The 24381-nt window shown below is 47.5% G+C and overlaps 3 protein-coding genes across 5 annotated transcripts in view; all 3 read right to left on the bottom strand.

Moving 5' to 3' along the window:
* The window catches only part of Tab2 (TAK1-associated binding protein 2), an 18804-nt gene extending 13660 nt beyond the window's left edge, over window positions 1–5144 (bottom strand). For both annotated transcript variants that reach the window (XM_025296837.1, XM_025296840.1), the window contains exon 1: window positions 4659–5144. The gene's annotated coding sequence lies outside the window, so the exon portion shown is untranslated. The remainder of the gene's footprint in view (window positions 1–4658) is intronic.
* Window positions 5145–5972: 828 nt separating this feature from the next.
* Clic (chloride intracellular channel protein 5) lies at window positions 5973–22018 on the bottom strand. The gene is made up of 4 exons (XM_011144878.3): window positions 21730–22018; window positions 8556–8861; window positions 7863–8189; window positions 5973–7582 (listed from the first exon to the last, which is right to left on the bottom strand). Exons 1-4 carry the CDS (start codon window positions 21796–21798, stop codon window positions 7502–7504), a joined length of 783 nt encoding a protein of 260 aa, XP_011143180.1. The 5' UTR covers window positions 21799–22018; the 3' UTR covers window positions 5973–7501.
* Window positions 22019–23104: 1086 nt separating this feature from the next.
* LOC105185401 (PTB domain-containing engulfment adapter protein 1) overlaps window positions 23105–24381 on the bottom strand; it is a 45380-nt gene continuing 44103 nt past the window's right edge. For both annotated transcript variants that reach the window (XM_011144876.3, XM_011144877.3), the window contains exon 9: window positions 23105–24307. In XM_011144876.3, the coding sequence (XP_011143178.1) occupies window positions 24233–24307 (75 nt within the window). In that variant the 3' untranslated portion in view covers window positions 23105–24232. The remainder of the gene's footprint in view (window positions 24308–24381) is intronic.

Below are 24381 nucleotides of genomic sequence, written 5' to 3'. Positions count from 1 at the left end.
GGAGACTCGCACTTCATTACACTTCTGTTCTTTCGTGGCGGTCTTTGGCAACTAACTCCGTTCTTCCTCGGGATTTTCGAAAACAAGTCTATACTTAAATGAGCGAAATGCAAATAAATGCGAGTGGGCAGGCAGCGGCGCTCGAAGATGGTAGCCGTGCGAATTCGTTCCGGCCTCCTTCGCGATTTTCGCGCATGGACGATCGGTCGCGAACGAATCGACCTTACTCGTGTGCAAGGCGCTTTGCTCCTTTTCTCTTTTTTCTCAACAGGGTATGAAACGCAATTGTGATACGAACGCATGTGGATTTTCGAGAGAGAGAGAGAGAGAGAGAGAGAGAGAGGAGGAGGAGGAGGAGGAGGAGAGAATCATCAAAAGTCGGATCTTATTTCATCAAATTTTCACGAAGAAGAAGCCGTTTTCTAACTGATGGGAGGATTGCATGTAAAAAAGGAAGAGACTCCATGCTTCGATAGACAGATCCGAGATGTGTCATTGATAAAGAGAGACGGGAAGAGACTCGCGTTATCGGACTCGCGCGAAATAGAGGCGCGATTCGCCGGCGAGAGTCGGAAATGTTTCTATCGGCGACACGGGGACACGTTTTAAGAGGAGAACGAAAGGCGCCGTTCGTCGGGACAAGCGAAAAAGGAAAAGTGGAATTCCAGGCTGCCGAGAAGATATTTGTGTCATGAAATACCCAGGAGAGACACACACATACACACACATACACACACACACACACACATACACACACAGACACAGGCGCAGCACGTCGCCGGCTGTTTTCGTCCGGGCCCTCGGTGTAAGAAACACGAGGAAAAGCGACGGATTCCGCGCGTCGGTATTTCCTCGCGCCTCCTCGCCGCAAACCCGCCCCCTCCCCCCTTCGTTTTCTTTTATTCCGCCGCGAAATTATTTTTACGCACCACGGAAATCCGCGGCTTCTTCGACCGAGATTCGAGAAGCCGGTCGAGAAGCCGCCGGAGAAAAACGAGAGTCTGACGGAGTTCCGAGAGAGAGAGAGAGAGAGAGAGAGAGAGAGAGAGAGAGAGAGAGAGGAAACTATTGGTCGAGAGTCTCTCTCTCTCTCTCTCTCTCTCTCTCTCTCTCTCAATTCTTTCTCATACACAAGTGAGACAAAGTACGACGAAATACGCTCGCGATTCCGCGATACTCGCGTCGGTTGTTTCCGCGGGAGGATAAACGACGCGGTGAAAAATCTCCCGAACGAATTCGAAGCTTGCGGCTCGTCTTGCGCGTTTCGCCTGTGTCGAGTTACATGACGAGGCGGCACGTTTCTAAAATGACAAAGTGTACGCGGCACTATGTGTACGGCGGGGAACACCTGTTGCTTCGCGACGACCTCACCGGTTAATTGCACGTGATAAGCTCTCATTAGCAGCGACGTACGGACGTAATAAGCTCTGAGCAGCAACCGAAGAGAGAGAGAGAGAGAGAGAGAGAGAGAGAGAGAGAGAGAGAGAGAGAACATACAAAATTCGTTCCAACATAAACATGATTCTTCAAACACATTTAACGGAAGAAATACCGTAATACTCGTTTCATTTAACGAGCTTCGCAACGCATCCGTGTCCGATGGAAAAGAATTCGCTTCTCGATAATTCTCAGGAGATAAATTTTCCCATTGAATACCGGATTTTCGCGTTATTGTTATCACATTGTTATCAATCTCCCGAGATATCGTCCGAAAAAGTCGAATTAAGACGAACTCTCGGCGTCGCGGCGCGGCGCGGCGAGTTCGCGTTCGACGTCTCGTAGAGCAGAGGTCTACCAGAGCCCGACGGCTAATCCGCGTGGTGTGGAGTTTAACGTACGTCGGGGGCGTCAAGTTGGCCAGACGAAAATAAGGAACCAAGAATAATAATTGACGGGGGACGCACCGTTAACGTTAAGCAGAGTCGCGATAAGTCGCGACCGCGTGGCGAAAATAAACACCCCATCGTATATATATATATATATATATATATACCGAAAATAATATACTTTCTCTCTCTCTCTCTCCCTCTCTCTTTCGTACGCGCGAAAAACGGCAAACACCAATGTGGCCACACGCCTGCATACGGGACGTCAAATCAAAAGGCGATGGATCCGCGACTTTGATTGATCGACGATCGCGCGATTTCGTCGTCAATTAAGCCTGAGAACGCTAAATACTTCGCCGGCTGGCTTATCAATGGCAAAAAAAAAAAACAACCGTATCCTTCGGCGCGATCAGTCTGCTGCGAGCTGTCTGGCGATCGTGAGCCAGTGAAAATGAAAATTTCGACGTCGCGAGGATCCTCGCGTCGGGCGGAACTCGCGCCGCGACAAATATGCGCGCGAGTGGACGACGACGACGACGACGACGACGACAACGTGGCGCGTCAATTGACACCTCGGAACGTCTCGATCGCAGGAGAGCGGCGCGCACCTGCTCTCTTTCTCTCTCTCCCGTCGTTGGCCAATCGTCCCTAGTACTTCGACTTTAAATAAACCGACGCAGCGAGACGTAAGTCGCGCCACCGCGGGCTTGTTATGACAGGCACGCGATACATTTGTTTTATGGCGGAGCGTTAAATTGATGCGGCTGTTACAGAGCGCGAGAGCGTTTATCGCGCAACTAATATCCGCTCTCTACGTGCCGATACGTACTTGGCCGCTGCTCGACGGTTCAATTTACGCGACTGTCGCATAAATCTCTCTCCCAACGAATACGCACAATCGTCTTCTCTTTTCCTTAGAAACGCCGCTGAATGCTTCTTCGCGCACCAAGAGGGGAGAAAGAACGGGTCTGTTGAATAAAACGTGCTCTTTCCAGCTGAACTAGATTAGGTTGCGCTCTTTGCCATTGAGGGCAGCGTTTGTTCTAATTCCCTGGTAAGTTAACCGATAGTTAAATCATACGTCTGTCTTTGTCTAAGTCGAGGGGAAAAAAAAAAAACAAAGACAAACATATGATTTAACTATCAGTTTTAATTTACCAACAAGTTGGAACACAATTAGCCCTGAATGAAACAGATATGTGTAACTTAGTCTTCTTCCTTTCCTTCGAATTTTCACGCCGGGAAGTTTGACGATCTCGCTTCGTGTGCGCTCGTTGAAAGATTTGCTCGGTAACTTAGTGTTAGAGGGGGGGGGGGAATGAAGTTTCTGTGCAGCACTCTAGTTGAGAAAAACAAGTCTATAGATCGTCGGCGCATCAAAGAAATAGCCGCCTGTTTGTGCCTCCACCTCGTAACTTGGGCTTTTATGCGAGCACGTAATAACTTAGTCGCGTGCATGCAAATCGCGCCGCGTATCTTTGTCTCTCTCTCTTCTTTTTTCTCGTCGTTGGGGGTGACTTATAGCGGATTATACAAACAAGATTATCATAAGTCGCTTACGCAAGTATCGAAACCGACGCGAGTTCCGGAAGTTGGGCGTTATAGCGCGCAGAGGTGACTCGGCAACTCTCTTCCCCTTTTCTCTCTCTCTCTCTCTCTCTCTCTCTCTCTCTCTCTCTCTCTCTCAAACCTCCTATATTTTTGAATTGTTCTCGCAAAACGAGTTCAAATTTCGATTTCGATATCCGAGAAAGCACAGAGTCGAGCTCTCACAAAAGCTGACGAAAATGATGTAGAGCCTTGAGGAAGAAGCCGACCGAAGGAGGAAACTCGACGGGAGAACAAAAAGAGGCTCACAATTGGTAAAGTCCGCAGTGGTGCGATTCTGTAACTCGTTATTGGAGTTAACGACAGTTTCGTTATCGTTGCGCAGCTTTTATATGGTATACAAAAGCTGCGCAACGATAACCGAAAACGTCGTTAACTCCAATAACGAGTTACAGAATCGCACCACTGCAGAAGCAACAAAGATGAAAGAAATATTGAACGTACATTTATTATTATTATTTACGGCGTTAATCGTCCCGTGTGAAATGCAAAAGACATCAGTACGAACGAGCAGGCGAAAAACAAAAACGGACCAATTATTACCACACATCCACCTCCAAAATGGACCTTACAAAGCACAGATTTTCCTCGCCTCGCTCCTCCAAATCGGTCTCCGATCGTACTTGCCGAAGTACCGACTACATAATAACCTCGACGGATCCGTTCGCCCGCAGGATCGCGTCGTCGAGCAGAAGGCAGAAGGGAAGGCACGACAAGTGTACAACCGAAACAAGAACGAGGAAGAGGAATGGAAAGAAAAAAAAGAGAGAGAGAGAGAGAGAAAAAGTGAGCGAGAGAGAGTGAGAGAGAGAGAGAGAGAGAGAGAGAGAGAGAGAGAGAGAGAGAGAGAGAGAGAGAGAGAGAGAGAGAGAGAAAGCGGCCCTACAATGCCCGAATCTCTAGAAGCCGCATTGTTGTTGCGGAGCGGTGTATCCATCCGGTGCATTCCATCGCAGGTGTATTTTCGTGCCGCATGGGGTGTCCGACGCGAGTAAAAGTCAGAGTGCGCTCCGCTCCGCGCGTTCCCTTCCTCTTTCTCTCGTTCCTCGCGGCGAAGAGTGCGCGAGCAACGCGAGACGCCGTGGTCGTCGTCTTCGTTGTCGTCGTGCTCATTGATATGAACGACAGCGACGAAGACGATGATCGATCTAAAGAGCGCCGCTGCTTTTAGACCCGAACTTGCATTTCTCCGCGACGACCGAACAAGTAGGCGTTTCGACTCACCGGACGGCAACCATCGGAAACGTCCGACGAGCGAGCGGCTCACGAGCTGCTGCTGTGCACCACCTCCTTCCTCTTCTTCTTCTTCTTCTTCCTCGTCGGTAGCAGAAGGAAGGGGCCAGCCGCACTTCGCTCGTCGAGAGGATCCCGTATCCGCGCGCGCTTTGTCGTCCACCAGAGCGCTCTCCTTCTCTCCTTCTCTCTCTCGCGCGCCCTCGCGAGCTCACGCTCTCACTCGCTCCGCCGCGTCTCTACTCTGTCTTGTCTCTTTCTTCCTCGCTTTTGGGGCTTTCACCTGTTACCGTGCATGATCGCGACGCACGCGGTCGATCCGCACCGGCCTCCAGCGCGTTCTTTCCTCTCGTGATCTTTCTCTTTCTCTTTCTCTCCCGCTTCTTTACGCGTCCTCGCGGAAACAGACTTTCGAAACGAGCCGAACGGCTACCGTCCGTCGGGGCCACTGATCAGCTGTGGACTGCGTACCGAGCACCGCGCTACTCACCGTAGCTCCCGTGCGACGCACCAGGTCGATCGACAGTGACCGCGAGATTCCATGCGACGAGCGACGTTTATTCGGTCGAGAACCGCGCTGATTTTTCCAGGGAGACGCGCTCGCGAATGGCGACAGTCCACCGAATCCACGGAAACTCGCGCGATCACGTAGTCAAGATGGCCGCCGCGCCGACAAGTGCCATCCTATTTATGAATGGAAAACGCGTCATAATAGTTCGTCGCAGTCACGCGGCCGAGGGTGGCGCGCGCGCGGGGTAACAAGGAGGAAGGAACGGCGCGGGCTATTTTAAAACGCGTACGAGACTCGGACACCGACGAGCATGCGTTTTCTCCTTTCCTCTCGCACGTCTATCTTCTATGCATGTGTCCGATTTCGTCCTCCAGATTCTCGCGTCGGTGACGAGAAACTCGTGCAAAAATACCGCCGTGCTCGCGACAGAAAGTAGATCGACCGAGCGGCGAAAGTGAGGGAACGTACGAGTCAAAACTGAAGTCGCGTCGAACGAGACGACAGAGAGAGAGAGAGAGAGAGAGAGAATCTCGTCTATATATAAATGGTCTCTTATAATCTTATTAAATGTTGATTATCAAGTGCCGTTCACTTAACTTTAACGTCGCGACCGGAACTTACACCTCACCTTCGCATGTGTGCGACTCCTTTTAACTTCGGCGTATTTAAAATTGCAACATCGAGGGGATTTTGTACCGAAGAGCATTGTCAATCGGTATTTAAGGTTCTACATAGTGCAGAAGACTTAGTCGCATGGGATACTTGCGTTGTGATAAATAACGGGATGTAACGGATTACTGTAAACACTGGTATATTGACGTTTCTACGGATATATAAACCAAAATAATATAATAATTATAATTATAATAGAATTACTAATACGGAATATCGAGTACACACAGTTGCTCGTTTTTTCCAATTTTTTTTTGTTTTTAGAGCACAGTGGTTCGTGTATTAGTGCAAATAAGCGGAGATGCTGTTTTTCCTTTTCTTCTTTCCTAAATGCGCTGTCAACTCATCCGACTCGGGAAAAAGGTCGTGAAACATCGATCATTCGCGGTGCCTGTTTTCCGTTTCACCTCATTTATATAACTCGGTAGGTAAATGTGTAACAATGAGAAACGGGAATAACAAGATGCCTCGTACAATGCTGCGGAATCCAGAAGAAACGTACACACTCTGGATCGCTATGTTTTGCTATTCCTTCTACGTATATCGAAAACGTGCACCGATCGCACGACAATGCATGAGACTCTAAAGCCGTGTCAAAGAAAAATTCTGTTTCTTTTGCTTTTACAATTCTGAATTCCGTACTCGTGAATTCGTTCGAGTATGAATGGTTTCAGTCGTGCTTAAGTATCTTGGTTCTTAGGATAGTTCTCGTGTGACACGAAGGAGCGATGACAATGGAAAAGAAGTCTAACGCACAAGAAGATATTTATAATAGCAACTTGAAGATACAATAACGAAATATTTCATATTATTTATTTCGTGTTCTAATTTGGTTTACGTACTTACGTTTTATTCTACACGATAACAGTACGTCGCTAAGCAAAAGAATCACTTCAATTAAGACCCCAAAATTATAAGCAATGGCACCAATTTCGGTTGTTCCGTTCGACGCATACGTTTCTTTTGCATTCACCGTGGTGTTGGTTTTCACGGCTCATCTCGCTGGAACGGCGAGAAAACCAACTCCTCTTCCGTTATAAACTCAATCGTTTACATCAACAGTAGCAAATTAAAATCTTACTAATACTACTCAGGTCAAAACTACGTACACCTGTCGTACGTAATGGAAAAGTACAGCAACGAAGAAGGAAACGAGGAAGAAGACCGTAAGTGTAAGAATTGTAAGATTTTTCTAAAGCTTTTAAATGCACTTGTATATGTTTTTGCGTCGTTACGGTAAAAAAGCTAATTTATTCATATCTGACTCGAATCCTATCCGGGGTAGAGAGAGAGAGAGAGAGAGAGAGAGAGAGAGAGAGAGAGAAAAAAGAGAGAGAGGAAGAGAGATAGAGGGGAGAGAGAAGAGAGAGAAAGGCTCGATGACAATCTAACAATGATTAGTAGAAAATATGAACCGATCAATGACGTGGCGACGACTACGAGCTTGGCAGCTGAGAAAGACAGGAGTCCCAATGGTCGATCGTTTTCGTTGCTGCTAGATATTAAATTACAAAAAGGCGTGCCGTTGAAACTCCGCTTTAGGGACGTCGATTCGTCTCGTTAGGCCGGCCGATCTCGATGTCTAATCGAAGTCACGCGATCGCAGACTCAACTTCGGAGGAAGGTCCGCACGTGCGCTCGCGCGGTATGCCTAGTCGTCGTTGACCTCGATCGGGATACTTGTGGTGAAGGTTGGCGTCTCCAGCTCCTCGTGCTTCTTCATCTTCATACTCTGCAGAACGTTTACAAGAAGCTCGTTATAATTATATACACGTCGATGGGCGTGCGAAAGTCGCCGGATTACCGCGGCCAACGATTGCGTCATCGCGAACGACCGACGGAGAGAGAGAGAGAGAGAGAGAGAGAGAGAGAGAGAGAGAGAGAGAGAGAGAGAGAGAGAGAGAGAGAGAGAAACGCGTACGTGGGCGTACATGTCGAGAAACGTGGCAATTACTCAATTCAACTGAGACGACCGGCAATTATGAGGAAACCGAAGAACCGCAGAGTCTCACCTGTTGCAGTTTATAGTGGTTAATGATATCCTGATCAGCTGGACAGCTCTGCAGGAAAGCGTCGAGCCTGTACATATGATGCATGTACCGCCAGAGGTGCACCAGGGTCTCCGGTATCTCAAAGTCTGCGAAGTACTTGCCGGCAACCCTGATGTGCTGCAGCCGCGGCATCAGTTCGCAGTCGAAGCAGCACATGGTATCACCGGTAAGGAAGCGCGTGCCCTTACGGCCCAGATGTTCGTCGATCTTGCGCAGATGCGCCATCAGTGACGATGACTTAGGATCCCTATCCTTGTCCTTTGCGTTCAGCAGCAGTAGCTTGAGTTTCTGCGAAGGAACGAATTGCGTGATCAGTATATAATTTCTTGCCTCGTTATAGAAAGAGAGAGAGAGAGAGAGAGAGAGAGAGAGAGAGAGAGAGAGAGAGAGAGAGAGAGAGAGAGAGAGAGAGAGAGAGAGAGAGAGAGAATGAGAGAGAGAGTGAGAGTGAGAGAATGAGAGAGGGAGGGAGCGACAGAGAGAGAGAGAGAGAGAGAGAGAGAGAGAGAGAGAGAGAGAGAGAGAGAGAGAGAGAGAGAGAGAGAGAGAGAGAGAGAGAGAGAGAGAGAGACATAGTTCAACCTGGCGACAATTTGGTCACCCGAGTAGTTTCACTTTCAGTTTAAAAAGACGAAGAAAACCCGACATACTCACACTGAACAAGTTCTCCACGAGAGTGGCTACTTCCTTATCCTGTACGAACAGATTGTGCCCGCCGGGTATGTTCTTCATGATGTGCCGTTCGATTTTCTCGTTCTCCAGTATCGCGTCGCCGTTGTCGATCAGGATCGGCGGCGGTGTGGCCTGGAAGTTGGTGCGGAAATCGGGAGGCGGCTTCTGCATGTCTACGGTGGTCACCTTCAGCGAAATCGTCTTGAGCTCCGCTAATAGGTACAAGTCCATGAAGTACTCCTGGCAGAACAGGCAGGCGCCTTTTCGACGTCCATCGATCGTCGATGCCTGGAAAATTCCTTCGTTAGTCGCACGTTTCAGGATCAGGACGGGAAACTAGATGTTACTACTGAATGCCAAATTGGTACCCTGGATTATTTTTCTATCCAGGTTCATACTCGTTATGACGTTACACGTCATCGTTCGCCTGCAAGAGCAACGATTCCCCGTCGCTTATCTGCAGCGCGCTAGCATGCAAATTCCGCGGTATCTCGCTTTGATTATCCTGCTATATCTCTGAGCGATAAGCTGCCGCACCAGCGAGCTGTTGACGTCACCCGCGCGACACCACAACGACGACCAGTGCACGAACTAATTCTCCGACAACGCGCTCACGCGCCTATCATGAATCTCTGACGGGCGAACGCGCCCATCACCTAGATAATACACACACACACACACACACATACACACATTCACCACGCAAGTCTCGCCGTCATTTTCTCCCGTCCGATCGACCGAATCGAGAGAGTCGCATCAAACTTGCGCTAATTCCGCTCCCATTTCTCCCGATGTCACGCTTTATTTATTCGCTCGGCGAGAGACGACGCTCTCCTCCTCGAGCGATCTCTTACGCAATCCGCGTCGCACGATTCCTCCATTATCTCTATTTTCAATCTCCTTTGAAATTTTTTGCTTGTCTCCTCGCGTCACACGCGAAGATATTTTGGACTTCAAAACAGCGCGATATTTTTAGCGCTAGAACGAACGGATCGTGGCTGTCGACTTTATAAATAAACGTCTATTATGTTGTCTGAGAGAGAGGAGAGAGAGAGGGAGGGGGGAGAGAGAGAGAGAGAGAGAGAGAGAGAGAGAGAGAGAGAGAGAGAGAGAGAGAGAGAGAGAGAGAGAGAGAGAGAAAGAGAGATTGAAATTTTAATTTCTTTCTATTCGATCCTACTACTTACCGGCGATATTTAATTTAATTTTCACATTTCACGCTTTCCTATTCTATCTGGCTGTCTATCACCCTTTTAACCCTCTGAGGCATAGTTGTAAATATACTTACCACCTATTTATTCTCACATTTTCATGAAATATTTTATATTTGAGGAATTCTTGTCGGGTGTTTTTTGTGTTTTTTAGCTTCTTATATGATATAGGAACATACATAAAAGGTTGAAAAGTGTTTTGCATAAGTTGTCCATTTATTATAAATAAACAAAGTATGAAAAATATACATTTTTACAGAAAAAATCATTTTCCACGAACTATGAGTGAATACTTTGCTCAAAATTAAGATTTAGGGTTTTTTTGAGTCGCTGATTACGAATCTGAGGTCCAAATTTTAAACTTTATTTTCCAAGATGGCGGATCATAAAATTTTTATATGATTAGCTGAAATTATACTGTGGTTAGCTTTCAAGGTCGCTGATTACGAATCACACCGATGTCACCGAAATTTTCGCGATTTTTCATATTTGTGGCCGTCATCTTGAATTTCGAAAATCTGATAACGGATCTGATAACGGTCATCAGCGACCTCAGAAACCCCCGTATATAAATTTTCATGTGATGCGGATTTTCTGCAAAATACGTGCCTCAAAAAGTTAAAGCCGCAGGAATCGTTGAACTGCCGCGTCCAATGCGGGACAATCGTGCGAGATATAATAGACCTGTCGTTTGATCAATGCGCCCCCCCCCCGACCATTGATCATGATCCCGATCCCTCCGATCCCTCGCGCGTTTGATCACCGAGAGAGCTCGGGCAACAACTCGCATATTACGTAACGTAATCGTTTCCCTGTTCGGTCTGACCATGATCGCCTCTCACGGCATATCGCCGTAATTCGAGCAAATCGAATCGCTCGGCAGTTGGCCAACTCCCGCACGAACAACGGCGATTCTATTTTCACCCGAGTGTTAACAATCGGCTTCGCTACTGCCTCGCGGCGGTCACCGCGACTCTCGTCATCGTGTCCCCCGGGCTCCTCTAACGAGTCGGTCGCGCGATTAGAGGAGAGTCATCGGGAGTCGTGATCTCGAAGCGGCTCTTTGTACGCATTACATCGTCCGCGCCGCCACCGCTCGCGACGATGTCGTTGTCTCTTCAGCATGCGTCATGCAGCCGCTCGCTGCTGTAGTCCACTACTCCCCGCACGCGCGGATTCTTTCTCGGCGATGACGCACAATCCGTTTTCGGAGTTGCACAACGTGAGAAAGTCAAGGCGAATTCGCCGCGCGCTCCTCCCGGAGGAGGTCCTGTCGAAAAGAGCGATTCGTCTCGCGGCGGATCAAGGCTGCGCGACAACGCAGGTCTTTTTATGCTTTATGTCTCTTTATACACAGAGGTCGTGCCTTTCCGGAGAGAGATCGGTAGTTGATCCGAAAGCGTTGACTATCACCGCGTTGATCGCACGGAAAAGCCTCGGCGACGATCGAATTCAGAAAAATTACGGTAAATCGATGCGATGTACTTGGGATACGTGTGTCTTCTATATGGCCTCATCGGTCCTTTATCGAGCGTAAAAGCGACTTCACTGACGCGATCAATTATGCTTTACACGCAATTTAATTAGACTATCGGTCGTTTATCGGTGACGGCCAACGCGCTGGCAGTCGTTACTTGAGACTTACCTCGCGGAGAAACATTCGGACCTAAATTTATAATAAAATTTATTATAATAAACTTTTTAATATAATAAAATTAATTTAATACAATAAATTTGATATAACAGAAATTTATTAGAATAAATTTTAATGTAATAAAATTTATTATAAAATAACCAGATTCGAAATTTTTCGTCGAGTTCCACGACTTTATATGAAGAAAAAAAAGAAATAAAACAAAAAAAAAACGCGAGTCTGCGCTTTATTAAAAAATCAGTTCCAACTCTAAATACAGATCCGAGTGTTATCTCATTTGAGATAACGCTCCAAGCAAAACGCTTATTAACACGAGCCTCTTATTTCCTTCGGGCTTTCCGCTTGAAATAAATTTCCGACAAACGAGAGAGCGAGAGCGAGATAGAGCGTTTCACTCAGGCCTGAAAAAACATTACAGCCCGGCAGCCGTGAATACGAGAGTAAGTTTATTTACGACAATAAGCGTACGCCGGCGGCTCGCGAGTGACATTATCTTTCAAGTGATCGGCTGCCTTCACCCAATGAGCGTGGTTTTCTTTTAATCACGCCGTCGCCGTGAAGCTACACCTGAAAAGCACGGTCTTTTGTTGTAACCGGCGTTGCAGGCGCCGGTTGCTGCGGAGTTCTCTTATTCGACCCCACCCAGCGCGACAAGCTCGCGCAACTCGAGTGGTCACATTCAACGCGAGATACGGATACGGGGTGACGGTAATCCCTGGAACGGCCATTGGACGCTAAACATCTGCTGAAGCTCTCGAAGCAGCGCACGTTGACGGTCGAGGAGAGCCTCGGCGCGATATTATGCCGCCCGAAAGCGTCGCGAGAGGCGAGTGTCATTGCGCAACGTCGACGAGGCGTTATTACTCCCGGGACTATCGTACGAGAATCCGCGGGGCAAGGACGATAACAATTCGGCGAGGACGAGCGTGACTCGTCGGCCGCGTCCGCGAGACGAGACGAAGCGAGTAAGTGAGCGAGCGAGCTTCGCATTCCGCGGGTCGGCGGATTATGTCAGCTGAAAATTCCTCCGGCGGAGAATTATTCCCCGTCCGAGGTTTATATCTCTCCTGCTTTCGTGATCGCGCGCCGATTGTGCAAGACGACTCTTTACGGTGCGTGAGTCATTTATACTCCGAATAAAGCGCGCCCCGGTAATATCAGCGACGAGGGCTGCAACTGTAACGCGCATTAAGTACCGTCTTTAACTTCAGCGAGAGCGGCTTTAACTTGAGCGCGCGGCTGTCGCAATCTAATTTCGCGTCGCCCCAGTATTATCTTCCTCATATCGCTGCGGACTCTCGACGGAGAGCTGAAAGTGGGAGAGAGAGAGAGAGAAACGACGAGAGCGTTCGGCCGTCTCTCGCGCGCGCGCGCGATTCGAGCGAGCCGACGACGACGACGACGACGACGACGTCGCCGAAACGAAGTTTCTCGGGAAGACAAGGACGCACTCGAGAAGGAAGCGAAATTGCGATACGACGAACACGATACGATAGTTTCGACGGAAATCCAGCGACGTTTGGTATTCGTGTCGAATACGAGAGCTCGCTCTCTCGCTCGCCAGCCAGCTAGCCGACGTGGAGAACGTTGACGGCGGATCAAATGTCACGAAGAAGACACCGAGAACGCGTTTGTCGTTGTATCTTCCAGCCGCGATCTTTCGCCTCGTCGGCTTCTCTCGCGCCTCCTTTCTCTATTACGAAAGCTTGAAAATTCGAGCCAAGACAGAGACGTAAACCATCTCCTCGCCAGACCGATACACCTCGAGAAGAGGTGCACGGTGACGTCACCGACGTCGCACGTGACATTACGGGGCACGTGCGAACTTCCTCAGCGACGGGGGGGGGGGGGGGGGAGTCGAGCGTCGGTCTCTCGTTTTCGGGGGACGCTTCTTAATCGATCGTAACGTCTCGATCTCATCGGTTTCTAATCTAGTTTCTCACGTCAAATGGAGACACGACATGTGCACACACATGTGTGTAATTGCGACGGCCAACGCGTGCGAATTCCGATTCGTCCGAGAACGCCGCGTAAGCATCTGCCGAGTACGCACCGGGAAGCCGGGCGTTTAATCAAATTCAGCATATTTGCGAGCGGATCGCGCGACGGCAAAGGGAAAATGGGAACCTTCCAGCAGCAGACACCGAGGAATCCCGGTTAGGTGTGTGTGTGTGTGTGTGTATGTGTGTGCGCGTGCGAGGAGAGCGAAGAAGTAAAAAGCGCTCGACGTTTGTTAGGGTAGGAATTACTCGTACATGCGGAACGAGTGGTTTTCAAGGCTATTTTTACGAATTTTTTTGACAGAAACGGTAAGATCAATGGACTTGAAATTGTCACAGTGTATTCTCTCTCTCTCTCTCTCTCTCTCTCTCTCTCTCTCTCATTAATGTTCAAAGTATAAAATAAATTTTATTCAATCATAAGAACCGATTCAATTTGTAATTGTAGATAAAAATGCAGTTATCCGTTTGTGAGAGCTATGTTCGCTGTCGTAATTTCGGGCCTCTCTCTCTTTCTCTCACTACTACTCTGAAACCAAAAACTAAGGAAGATTTTAAAAATATACGGTTGCCATTTCAGCCCATACCAAAATGAAGGCAATGAAGCCAAGCATGGAAAAATAATGACTGTACAAAGAAAAAAATATCGAAGATGAAACTTTTTTCAACTTGTAATTATGTTTAAAAAAATAAATAAAATAAAATATAACTATATTCGAAGTACAGGGGCGAAAATTACACGTCTACTGTATATTGTGTAGAAAGTTTCAAGTTACTCGGTTCAGTAGTTTCTGCGTAATCGTGTCGACAGTTTAAGAAAATGGCGTTTTCAGATAAAGTTTTATGTGTATTTCCCATATAGATAGTAACAAAGTATATTTGTCCCAGTGTCTGACCGCAATTAGAAAATTAGTATGTGTTAACAGTAAATAATATAAGTATAGATGCTACCTCTTAATTCTTAATGAATTTATTAACAATTGGCCATTATTTGGCCAAACCATAGGTGCACACTTATTTAATTAGTTTTTATTTTAACACAAAAGTTTCAAACTGGGTATGTTTTTTTCCAACTAATCGTCAAATATTGGAGTTTTTTTTCCAGTAATTATCACGTTCATTCATTATTGTATAAATAAATAGTAAATATATTTTTTCAAAGTGTTTGGATACTGGGACATTTACCTAACCGTGAATCGCGACATCCTTCAATACGCGGCTTTCCTGCGAGGAAGGAATCGCGGAAAGAAAAGGAGACGGAGAAAACGGTCGGAAGAAATCGAGCGGAAAGAGGAAGATGACTAAGAACGATGTATGCATCGGCGACGTCGTTAATGGTAACATCGCGGCGGCCAATAGCCTTCCACGTCTGAAGAAAATTAATGCGCGCAACTCGCGACATACACCGAAGAACCTCCTCCACGGTACAAGAAGGCTCGTGCGTCGAAAGCACGAGGAAAAAAAGGAGCCAACAAACCATCCCCGACAGTTCTACGAAATATGGACGAGATACGCCGCAAGAATTTTACCTTGAAATTCTCGACACTCGGTTTGCTCTTCAAACAAACGCGGCTCGTCGTATCGACGAGCCGTGATATACAGGGTATAAATTACATCACGCTCTTCTCCATGAAAATTTGACCGTTTCTTTCCCTGGAGAGAACGTCGATGAACATCAATAGCAGAGGTGTAATTTTTCTTCGAAGTCTTCGTATTCGAAGCTTCGAAGCATCGAACTTTTCCACGTTTTAGTCTTCGAACTTCGAAATTTCGAGAATTCGAAAGTGTTCAGGAATCGAACCACGAGTCGATACTCTTGTTATCCACGGGATGTAGAATATATGACTGAAATAGCCTAGCATGCAGCGTGTGCATGTAGAAACGAAGAGCGCAGACTCGGAAACAATCGCCCCGCATCCTTCGAAGACTAGTCTTCAAAGCTTCGGCATAAAAAACTTCAAAGTTTCGAAGTTAACTTCAAAGCTACCGAAGAGTAACAGCCTTAATCAGTAGTTCTTCAGAGGTACTGGCGATTAAAATCTTTACCTGTGCGGGCGCACATGTAAGACAAGATACACGATAAATGCGGAGAATGCGCGAATCTGCAAATAAACGATCGAAAATGTGTCTCTTTCCCGCCTTGACCTGCGTGCATGATGGAGAATATGCACGGACAAACGCAGTTAGAGTCCTACACACCATATTGTACCGTTACGAATAGGCAAATATGATGCACACGTGTACGCGAGAGCGCACACACACACACCTGTCTAAACGCGATACACGTGGAGCGGCATCGTATCGCGCGTCGAATACGCATCGGCGGCACTCGGTCTCCGTCGTTCTCGCTTGAATGAAATCGTCAAGATACGCGATCCCAGGAGTAGAAAAAAATAAAATCCGGACGTTGTTCGCGATGAGAGAGGAGCGCCTGCGTCGATATGCGCGTAAGCGGCTATTATTAGCGAAAGGCGACGTGTCGCTCCTAATCGTCGGATACCAGCGCGCTGCGCCATTATCCTTCGATCTCACGCCGCGCCGAAGGACAATTTCCTTGTGTGAGCGACTCCTTGTTCCCCTTACGTTTCCTCTTCTTTGCGCTTCGTCCGTGTGACGTCAAGACAGACTACTATTGGGGATGTAGAACCACGGGTTGTATCGTAGATCGGTCGGATTCTTATTTGTAATCCGCGAGTTTCCAGTAACGGCTTTAGCAGTTGGCGAAACGAACGCGGGAACTTTGCGCGACCCCGAGAGCCTTCGACTTCCACCTAGACACACTTGTGTAATGACCTTAGAGGAGATTAAAGTCTGATCGATCGCCGCGGTCATCGCAGGTGGTTTTGCGCGATATTCTCTCTCTCTCTCTCTCGGCGGATACACGTAAGCGCACTCAGGAAGGAGGAGCGATGTGCTCGCCGCGCGAAGCTCGAAAGGTGAAGGTGGTGTTCGGTAAACATGGTAATTAAGTCGCTGTGCGACAAACACGGAAAACATCGGACGCCCGCGGAATACGTAAGGAGGAACTGTGCGCGGTTTGATAATGCTTTTTTTCTTTCCCAACGTATAATCATTTAAATCACGTCTCCCCGGCGCGTGTTCGCCAGGCGCGTTCATCCTCGTCGAGCCTGCCTGCTTCTTCTGCGAGCAGAGAAATATTCTCTCGAGGAGGAAGAGCCAGGCAACGAAGTCGACACACGCCGGGGAAAGCCGGAGAGGCCGGAGCGAGGAAAGCGGAAGAGGCAAAGGAGTCCATCGTTTAACGGTAGAATCTCGAGGACCTCGTGCACGCGCGCGCGGGCCGCTTCGTCGTTTCGTCCCGTTTGACACACTTACCGAGACCTCGCACGATCGCCTCCCGAGTGCAAGGTCGGCTGGTTTACCATTAAATCTTCTCGCCGCGCGTACACGCCGTCTCTCATCGTGTCTCTCCCTCTCGCCCTCTCTCCCCATTCTCTCTCTCGCTCGCTCGCTCTTTCTCTTGGAAATTTCGACGTCAGAATTACGCCTATGTGCTACCTGCCGCCACTATCGTCGTCGATGTTCGATTTGCAACAACGGTATATACGTAGGTATGTATAACCGGCCGTCGCCTCGTCGGCTCGTATGGTTCGACCTCGTTAAGCAATAAATTAAATGGTCTCCCCGCTTACTTAACACGCGTGCCCGCCCCGGTATGCCGTTATAATCGGATACAACGACTGCGCGAAATTTCGTGCGATTTGCATGCGCGCGTGTCCGCGAAAAGAAGAGGAGATTCCATGACTCGGCGAAACGCCGCCGCCGGCGCGTTCACCTCCCGGGGAAAAATCGCGACGATGCTCCAATTGCAGCAACGTCCGTATCATACACGCATTCGCTTCAGCCGCGCTTCAGTTTCGTTGACCTCTCGCCGCCGGCTAAATCTCGCGATTTAAGCGCGCGCGTTCAATTGCCGCGGTCTGACTCTCGCGATTGCAGTTGTATAAATACAGTCCTCTTCATCGCGTTTCTTTCTCGCGAAGTGCTAACAACGCCGTCGGATAAACCCGCTGCTCGTGTCGCTCCGTGGATACCGCGGGTGGAAAAATCGCGCAGGACCTCTCGATCCTGTCTCGCAACATTTCACTCAAAAAAAGTATTCTACTTACTTGTCAGGTGATTTTTCTCATAGTCTCATATTCTAAGCGAAGCTTTTTACAGAAAAAGGATTTCTCTTTCGACGAAGCGATTAAACTGAACCATTCATTTAAAATTTATTAGATATTATTCCGTTTTCCTCTTATTTCACAAAAGGATTTCCTCTTATATCAATTAATTTTCTTTTTATATGAAGAGGAATATATTAACTTAAACGTCTTGAATCGGCTTCTTTTGTTCAGTCTATGCTCTACCTCCAGACATGAACGGAAAAATATGTTCATGGTTCAAATATGTTCAGAATATTTGGAACGTTTTTTAAAAAAGGTATATATATGTTGCTGTGTAACATATAACGAAGATAATTTACCCATATCTGGTCAAATACAGTTTACAATCTATTGCAACAAGTTGAATAATATATTCTTTCTTTTAACTATGCTTCACACAATCAGTTATGATGAACATCTTTGTAGCTATAAAGTCCATAACAAAACTGATTGGAAATTTATCTTGTTATGATAATCTTGTTTCATTTGTGCCTTTATCATTGTGTGTTTACTGTAGAAACGGAGCCAAAAGTACATCTCTATATATATATATGTATATATATATATATATTTTTTTTATCTATACATTATAATTTTTTCAAACTAACTAGTATAACCAGTAAGAATAATAATCTTCTTAAAAAAAGGTTAAATAACTTGTATATAAGAGGAAATTTATATTAAAATCAATAAGGTTGTATCATATATATAGAATATAATCCCTCTAACTTTAAAAATAATGTATTTATAATATTTTCCTCTTAATCTTAGAAGAATCTTCTTGAGGCCATATATAAGAGTAAAATCCTCTAAAATTTAGATAATTCCGCTTGTTCTGAAATTACTCTTTTCTTGGGTATTTTATCGCACGGAGGGAGATCGACGATCGCGACCTGTCCATTTTAGCCGCGCGATCGTTCGCAAGAACGCGCAAACATTCTCCGTAGCGTAGGCGGACGATTGATCGAGCCACCTAAATATTTATCTGACGTTTCCAATCGGATGATAAGCCTGTTATCTGAAAGGCCGTATGGAATTCTCATTGACACATTTAAGGACAGGTTGCGCCAATATGGCGATTCGCGCGTGGCACGCCTTTACAATAGAAAATCGTACAGAGAGAGAGAGAGAGAGAAAAAGAGAGATCTAGATAACACACGGACGCTTTCGACGAACGGAATCGCAGCGGCGTCGTCGCGATACGCAACCGTTAATAACGCTCCCCGTTATTATGCTTTGCGCAAAACATGCTCAAGCGTATCTCCTCTCCGAGAAGAAGACGATCGATCGGCCGGCGAAAGTTCAATCGCAAGCTCTTTAATGGCCGCTCCAAGGTAGCCTGTTTCCACTTTAGAAGTTGTTCCCCCCCTTGAAAACCCGGTGAAAAGAAAGTTCCGAGAACTCACGCGGCGCGCGAGAGTTCACCCTTCGATCGGATCGATCGCGCGCGTGCGCGCGACGGAGTCGATCGAAATTGCGAGCAAACAGCAATCACGAGCACCGGCTATCTAATCTTGATGCAACGCCGCGATATGGATATCGCGAGATGATGATGGATGCGTGATGGCATCGCGATTACATCGCGTTGTGCCCGTTCAAAAAAAAAAAATAAAAGTATGCTGTCGCGTAAACGCTTCGCTTTTTTAGCTCGACTCGCGGGCGGCGTTCCTTTTGTCCGAAAATCAAAACAGAAAACGCGAGTGTCACGATTCCGATGGTTGCTCCGACACTTCCAGATCAATCCGGCATCTTCAATTGAATTCTCACTGCTTGGCGACCACGCGGAAGACGCGAAACGAGAATTCCGATCGCGTTATGCATTTGTTTCGTGCGCGAGAAATTTCATCTATTTCATCGTCTTCCGCGATTCGACGCTGCTCGATTCCAAGGCGCGGCGGGTTTTCCCGTGATCGACCTTTCCACATTTCTCCGGCGACGATATCTTCGATACGCATGATCGCGAGATCTCCTTCCTCTCCCTCTCTCTTTCTTAGGACACGCCGCATCATTCGATAAGATACAGCGAAAGTGGCGATCCTCGAAATTTGCAATTTTTTTTATTTGAAATCAGAGTATCGCGATTGATTCGATAATAGGCAATTTTTGCGTTTACCGTCTCTCAGATACGGTAAACGTAAATCGTGAACGTTATTCGCTCAGAAATAACGTCGCAATGTACGCGAGCAATCGGGAGTTTTTGCAATACCATCTCTCAGATACGGTAAACATAAATCGTGAATGCTACCAGTCGCGTATATTGCGCGACTGGTTACTTCTGAGCGAATAACGTTCACGACTTACATTTACCGTATCCGAGAGACGGCATTGCAGAAACTCCCTAACAGCATTCACGATTAACGTTTACCGCATCTGAGAGAGGGTATTGCAAAAACTCCCTATTCGTGCAGAAATAACATCGCGCCATGTATGCGACCAACAGCATTCACAATCGACGTTTACCATATCTGAGAGAGACGGTGTTGCAAAAATTCCCTAATATCGCGGCCGAAAACTCGCGGGGGCAAGTTTCGCGAAATGCCAGGTCATTGCGCCGCCGTGGTGGTCACTAGCGGGACCGGCCCCTTTCGTTTTCCCGCGGCGACCGCTTTCCGCGTTGCAGCTGAAAACGGTCTCTCTTTCTCTCTCTCTTCCTCTATCTCTCTCTCTCTCTCTCTCTCCATCCTTCTCGCGCCCGCGAGCGCGTGGGACAACTTTTTGCCTCCGGTACGCGCTCGCTTTTCCCGTCTCGGGAGTGACGGTCAACATCGCGTACGTACGTACGTACACACACACGGATATCAGGGGCGCCGCCTTTTCGTCGTGCCCCGTCGCGCTACGGATGTAAAGCTGAATACACAAGCGGTCAACAGACGAAGAAGCAGCAGCAGCAGCAGCACGACTGGCTCGTCGGCGCCCTCGATGACTCCATGCGTAAAGAAATGTGTAGCGTATAATACGCGAGAGAAGGAGGGGGAAAGGAGGGGGAGAGAGAGGGAGAGAGAAAGAGAGAGAGAGAGAGAGACACGCTTGTGTGCCCCTCTGCTTATGGTATACATATCGAGGTTGAACTTCTGTCTGCCGCGATATCGCACAAAGGCATCACTTAACTCGATTTACGTCCATCTTTAGAATATTCTTCTCTCTCTCTCTCTCTCTCTTTCTCTCTCTCTCTCTTCCCCTCTTTCTCAAATCTTCTCACTCGATTCGGTCGAGGCCAGCGGCTTTTGAAATGTTACGACGTTACGGACGTCAATCGTCTACGCGTGATCTGTCGAGTGCAGAAGGTACAGCTGGAAATGAGAGAAGCACCCGGCGCGATCTCCGCGATTGCGACGAAGGAAACGCAACGGCCGGGGCGCGGGGGGATCATTTTCGCGCGTCCGTGCCATGAGGGATCGACCTCAACGACCGCAAACCGGTTCCCGAGTCCCTGATTTAACGTTAGATACGAGCCGATGTCCTCGGGTCACACGTGCACCCAGCAAAGCGAGTCTTCCAAAGCCAGCGGCGGAATCGTACTCGTTCGCTCGCTCGCTCGCTTCACGAGAAGAAAACGCGCAGCGACGGCATTATTACGCATCACGTACACACGCACTGCACCCGCGTGCATCGTCGTCGTTCCTTTGCTCGCTCGCTGAATACTTGGAAAGCTGGGCGGCCAGACTGACGCAACGGCCCCCGACATTCATCGCGAGCACGAATGTGAAACGCGAAATAAAAACAAAAGACGAGCACGAAAGGGAGGAGAGACCGGAACGCCGCGCTGCGAGAACGGGCTAACGGTCAACGGTCACACCGTGGATTATTTCCGCGGCTGGGCGATCTCGCGCGACTCCTACCGGTCGCTCGCGCTCGCTAACGGTCGGTCTCTCCAACGATTTTCACGGTCGCGAGAAAGTGGAACGAGGAAATAATCTCCGTGGGATTCCCGCGGGAGGCCCCGGTGGTCGTTCCACGCCCATACGTCGCGCACGGCACGGGACACGGGATCGCCTCTCTCTTCCTTCGTCTTCACCTGCCTCTTTCCTCGTCCCCACCCCTTCTCCGCGCCCCTCCCGCCATTTGACTAAGCATCTCGCGCGGCGACGACGATCCTCGAGAGCGCGCGTGTGGCACACTCACCTTGATGATCAGCTCGATCTCCGGCACGTCGCCGTTACTGGTGCCGTTCTCGTGGCTGTCGTCCGCCATCTCGTCGGCTGTGTAGTACGCGCGGCGTAGGAAGAAGGCACTTTTGTCTCGTGGCGTTTCGCGACGGCTCTCGCGGCTGCAGGCGGCGGCGGCAATGACGGCGCGGCGCGACGCGACGCGGCGGGCTGCAGCAGCTCCCTCCCCTCCCTCCCTCCCTCCCGTGACTCGAGAGAGAGAGAAAACGAGTCGGTCGAACGAGACGAACAGAACGCGACGGAAGCTCACGGAACACTGACGCAACGCGCGTCGCGCCACGTTCATGCCGCTGGCGCCGCCTACAGCCGCCGCCGCCGCAGTCACGTGACACTCGGCGGCGCGCGCGCGAAAATTCGAAAGAGCTCTCGACGCGCGCGGGGACGGAGACGAGCGCGCGGTGGTTTTGCGAGCAAATTGTGCTCGCTGCACGAAGATGAAGCGTCTCGCAGGCTTCGTCGCAACCATTTCGGACTGTCGTTTTGCCTAGTAGATATGTAGTCGCTTCGTTGCGTCTACTAGAAAAGTCCGAGGCGTTTGTTCAATGGTGAATAAACGCCTCGGTTGGTACATTGGTACAAACATGATCGATGAAATTTTGTGTAGGGTACAAATATACGTTATTAGCTCTAGTGAAATTATGTACAACTAGATGTTCTGCAAATTTAAGAAAATGCTGTCGCATTTTCACTCTTTTCTATCGAGTGCTGAAAGGGAGAGCTGAAAGGGACAATATTTTCTCGCTGTTTCGGGGCGACGAAACATTTCCCGTCAATTTCCGGAATATCTTGTGGAAGAAGTTCCATTACTGTTGTTTTCTGTGTGTGTTATTCTTTAGGTAATGTCAATAATTTTTTTTGATTGGCATCTCATCCTGTAATCTTTCGGAAAAACTTACATCTTTGAACGTGCGGCGATATGGTTCTTGAACAGCATTGAAAGTACATATTCTGCAAGAGGTTTTCTTCTTATATTTTAATTTGCTTAATATACTTACTCTCTTACCATGATTGCATGTCTGAGACAATAAGACACTACTTATGATAATGACACAAGAAAGAAAGCTATACTGGCCTGAAAAATGCCATTATCTGCAATCGTACAATGGAAGTAAGAGTCAAATTCCAAAGCAATTGATGGTTGAGAATAAATTAATGTTGAGCTGTTGGAGATATTGGAAATGTTAGACATTAGCAGAGAGAATATTTCGTCTATAAACAACATCCCGCTTGCAGAAACGTCGGTGACCGAGTTATGACAACAGTCGTATGTAACTTTCAAGTTATTTTGGAGTTTAATACTCCGATTTCGGTTAAGAAGAGTACGTGGAACGTCTGTTGTAATAATCGTACAGTATATTCTTAGCCACAATTCTTAAACAACATAGCAACAAATAAGACAGCGTTTCATATGTACATAATTATTAGTTCGCTTTATACAGCGATAAACGTGAATTCTTTTAAGGCTTCACGTTACATAAATCGGATCGCGATACGTAGATAACCGTAAAATCTACAGCTAGAACCTCTCATGCTCCTATAGTTGAATTGTTTTTTTTCCTTCTTTCTAATTATGTTCTCGTTAAAACAATGCGAAGTATTAGCATATCAAAGGAGAATATGCGCGAAGAATGTGCGAATTCAACCGACAGACTAATGACAAACTACGCGTTTTTATTATTAGTGACCTCTAACGCGCTACGACGGTTAGTGCTCCATTTTTGTCGTCTACTAGCTCACTTCCAACAGACAACTGTGGGCAACGCGACAAGCTTCAATTAAACTAGGTCAGATGTAAAGTATATATCGTGAATTTCTCGTAACCTGTTAAAGGAGGTTGAGACTCGGCCGCCCGATTATTACCCGATACGCGCGATATGTAGCTACATAAAATTAATAGATATAATAATACCTATTAATTTTTTTTCATGTTTCCGATATGTTGTTAAAAAATATGAAAGACGCAAGCATACCATCATTGATTGATGAGATTCGCGATAAGACACGATTGATCTGTTTAAGTATACATACACATACATATACATATAACAAATATTTTCAGCTAAAAAATACGTAGGCCTCGATTAGAGTAATATCCCATTTCGTTCTAACGGTCAGCTTGAGATCCCGGCTTTAACCAACTCATCGCTAATAACGACGCAACACGCTCTACCGCGCGTTATTCTCGAATTGGACCCCTGGATTCTAAAGCAGCGGATAGAATAGTGTAGATCAGCGAACGTATAGGATTACATAGGATTATAAAATTATTCCGTAAATATGTACCATAAATATATCGAACATTTTCATAAATATACGAGTAAAATAATAGCGATAATTGAAGACTAATTTTGGTTTTACACGGACATAATTTCTAATTGCTCCATCCGTTGATCTCTCGTTATTGTCCGCCTCATGGAATACCACTGTAGTTTGCTCTCTATGCTCTTCGGTCGTTTCGGTTAGTTTCGTAGCGGGTCCAAACTTTCCAGGGAAAAGTCATCGGTTCCGATGCACAGCCCTCTGCTGAAACCATCCTGAAAATTTTCAACGTTTAACACCACCCGCTCAGAGAAGAGAGACAGACTCACGACTAAATACACTTAGACCG

Source organism: Harpegnathos saltator, unplaced genomic scaffold, assembly GCF_003227715.2.
Source record: "Harpegnathos saltator strain DR-91 unplaced genomic scaffold, Hsal_v8.6 scaffold16, whole genome shotgun sequence".
NCBI lineage: Eukaryota > Metazoa > Arthropoda > Insecta > Hymenoptera > Formicidae > Harpegnathos > Harpegnathos saltator.
Note: the sequence above shows the minus strand (reverse complement) of the source record. Positions and strands in the feature narration are given on the sequence as shown.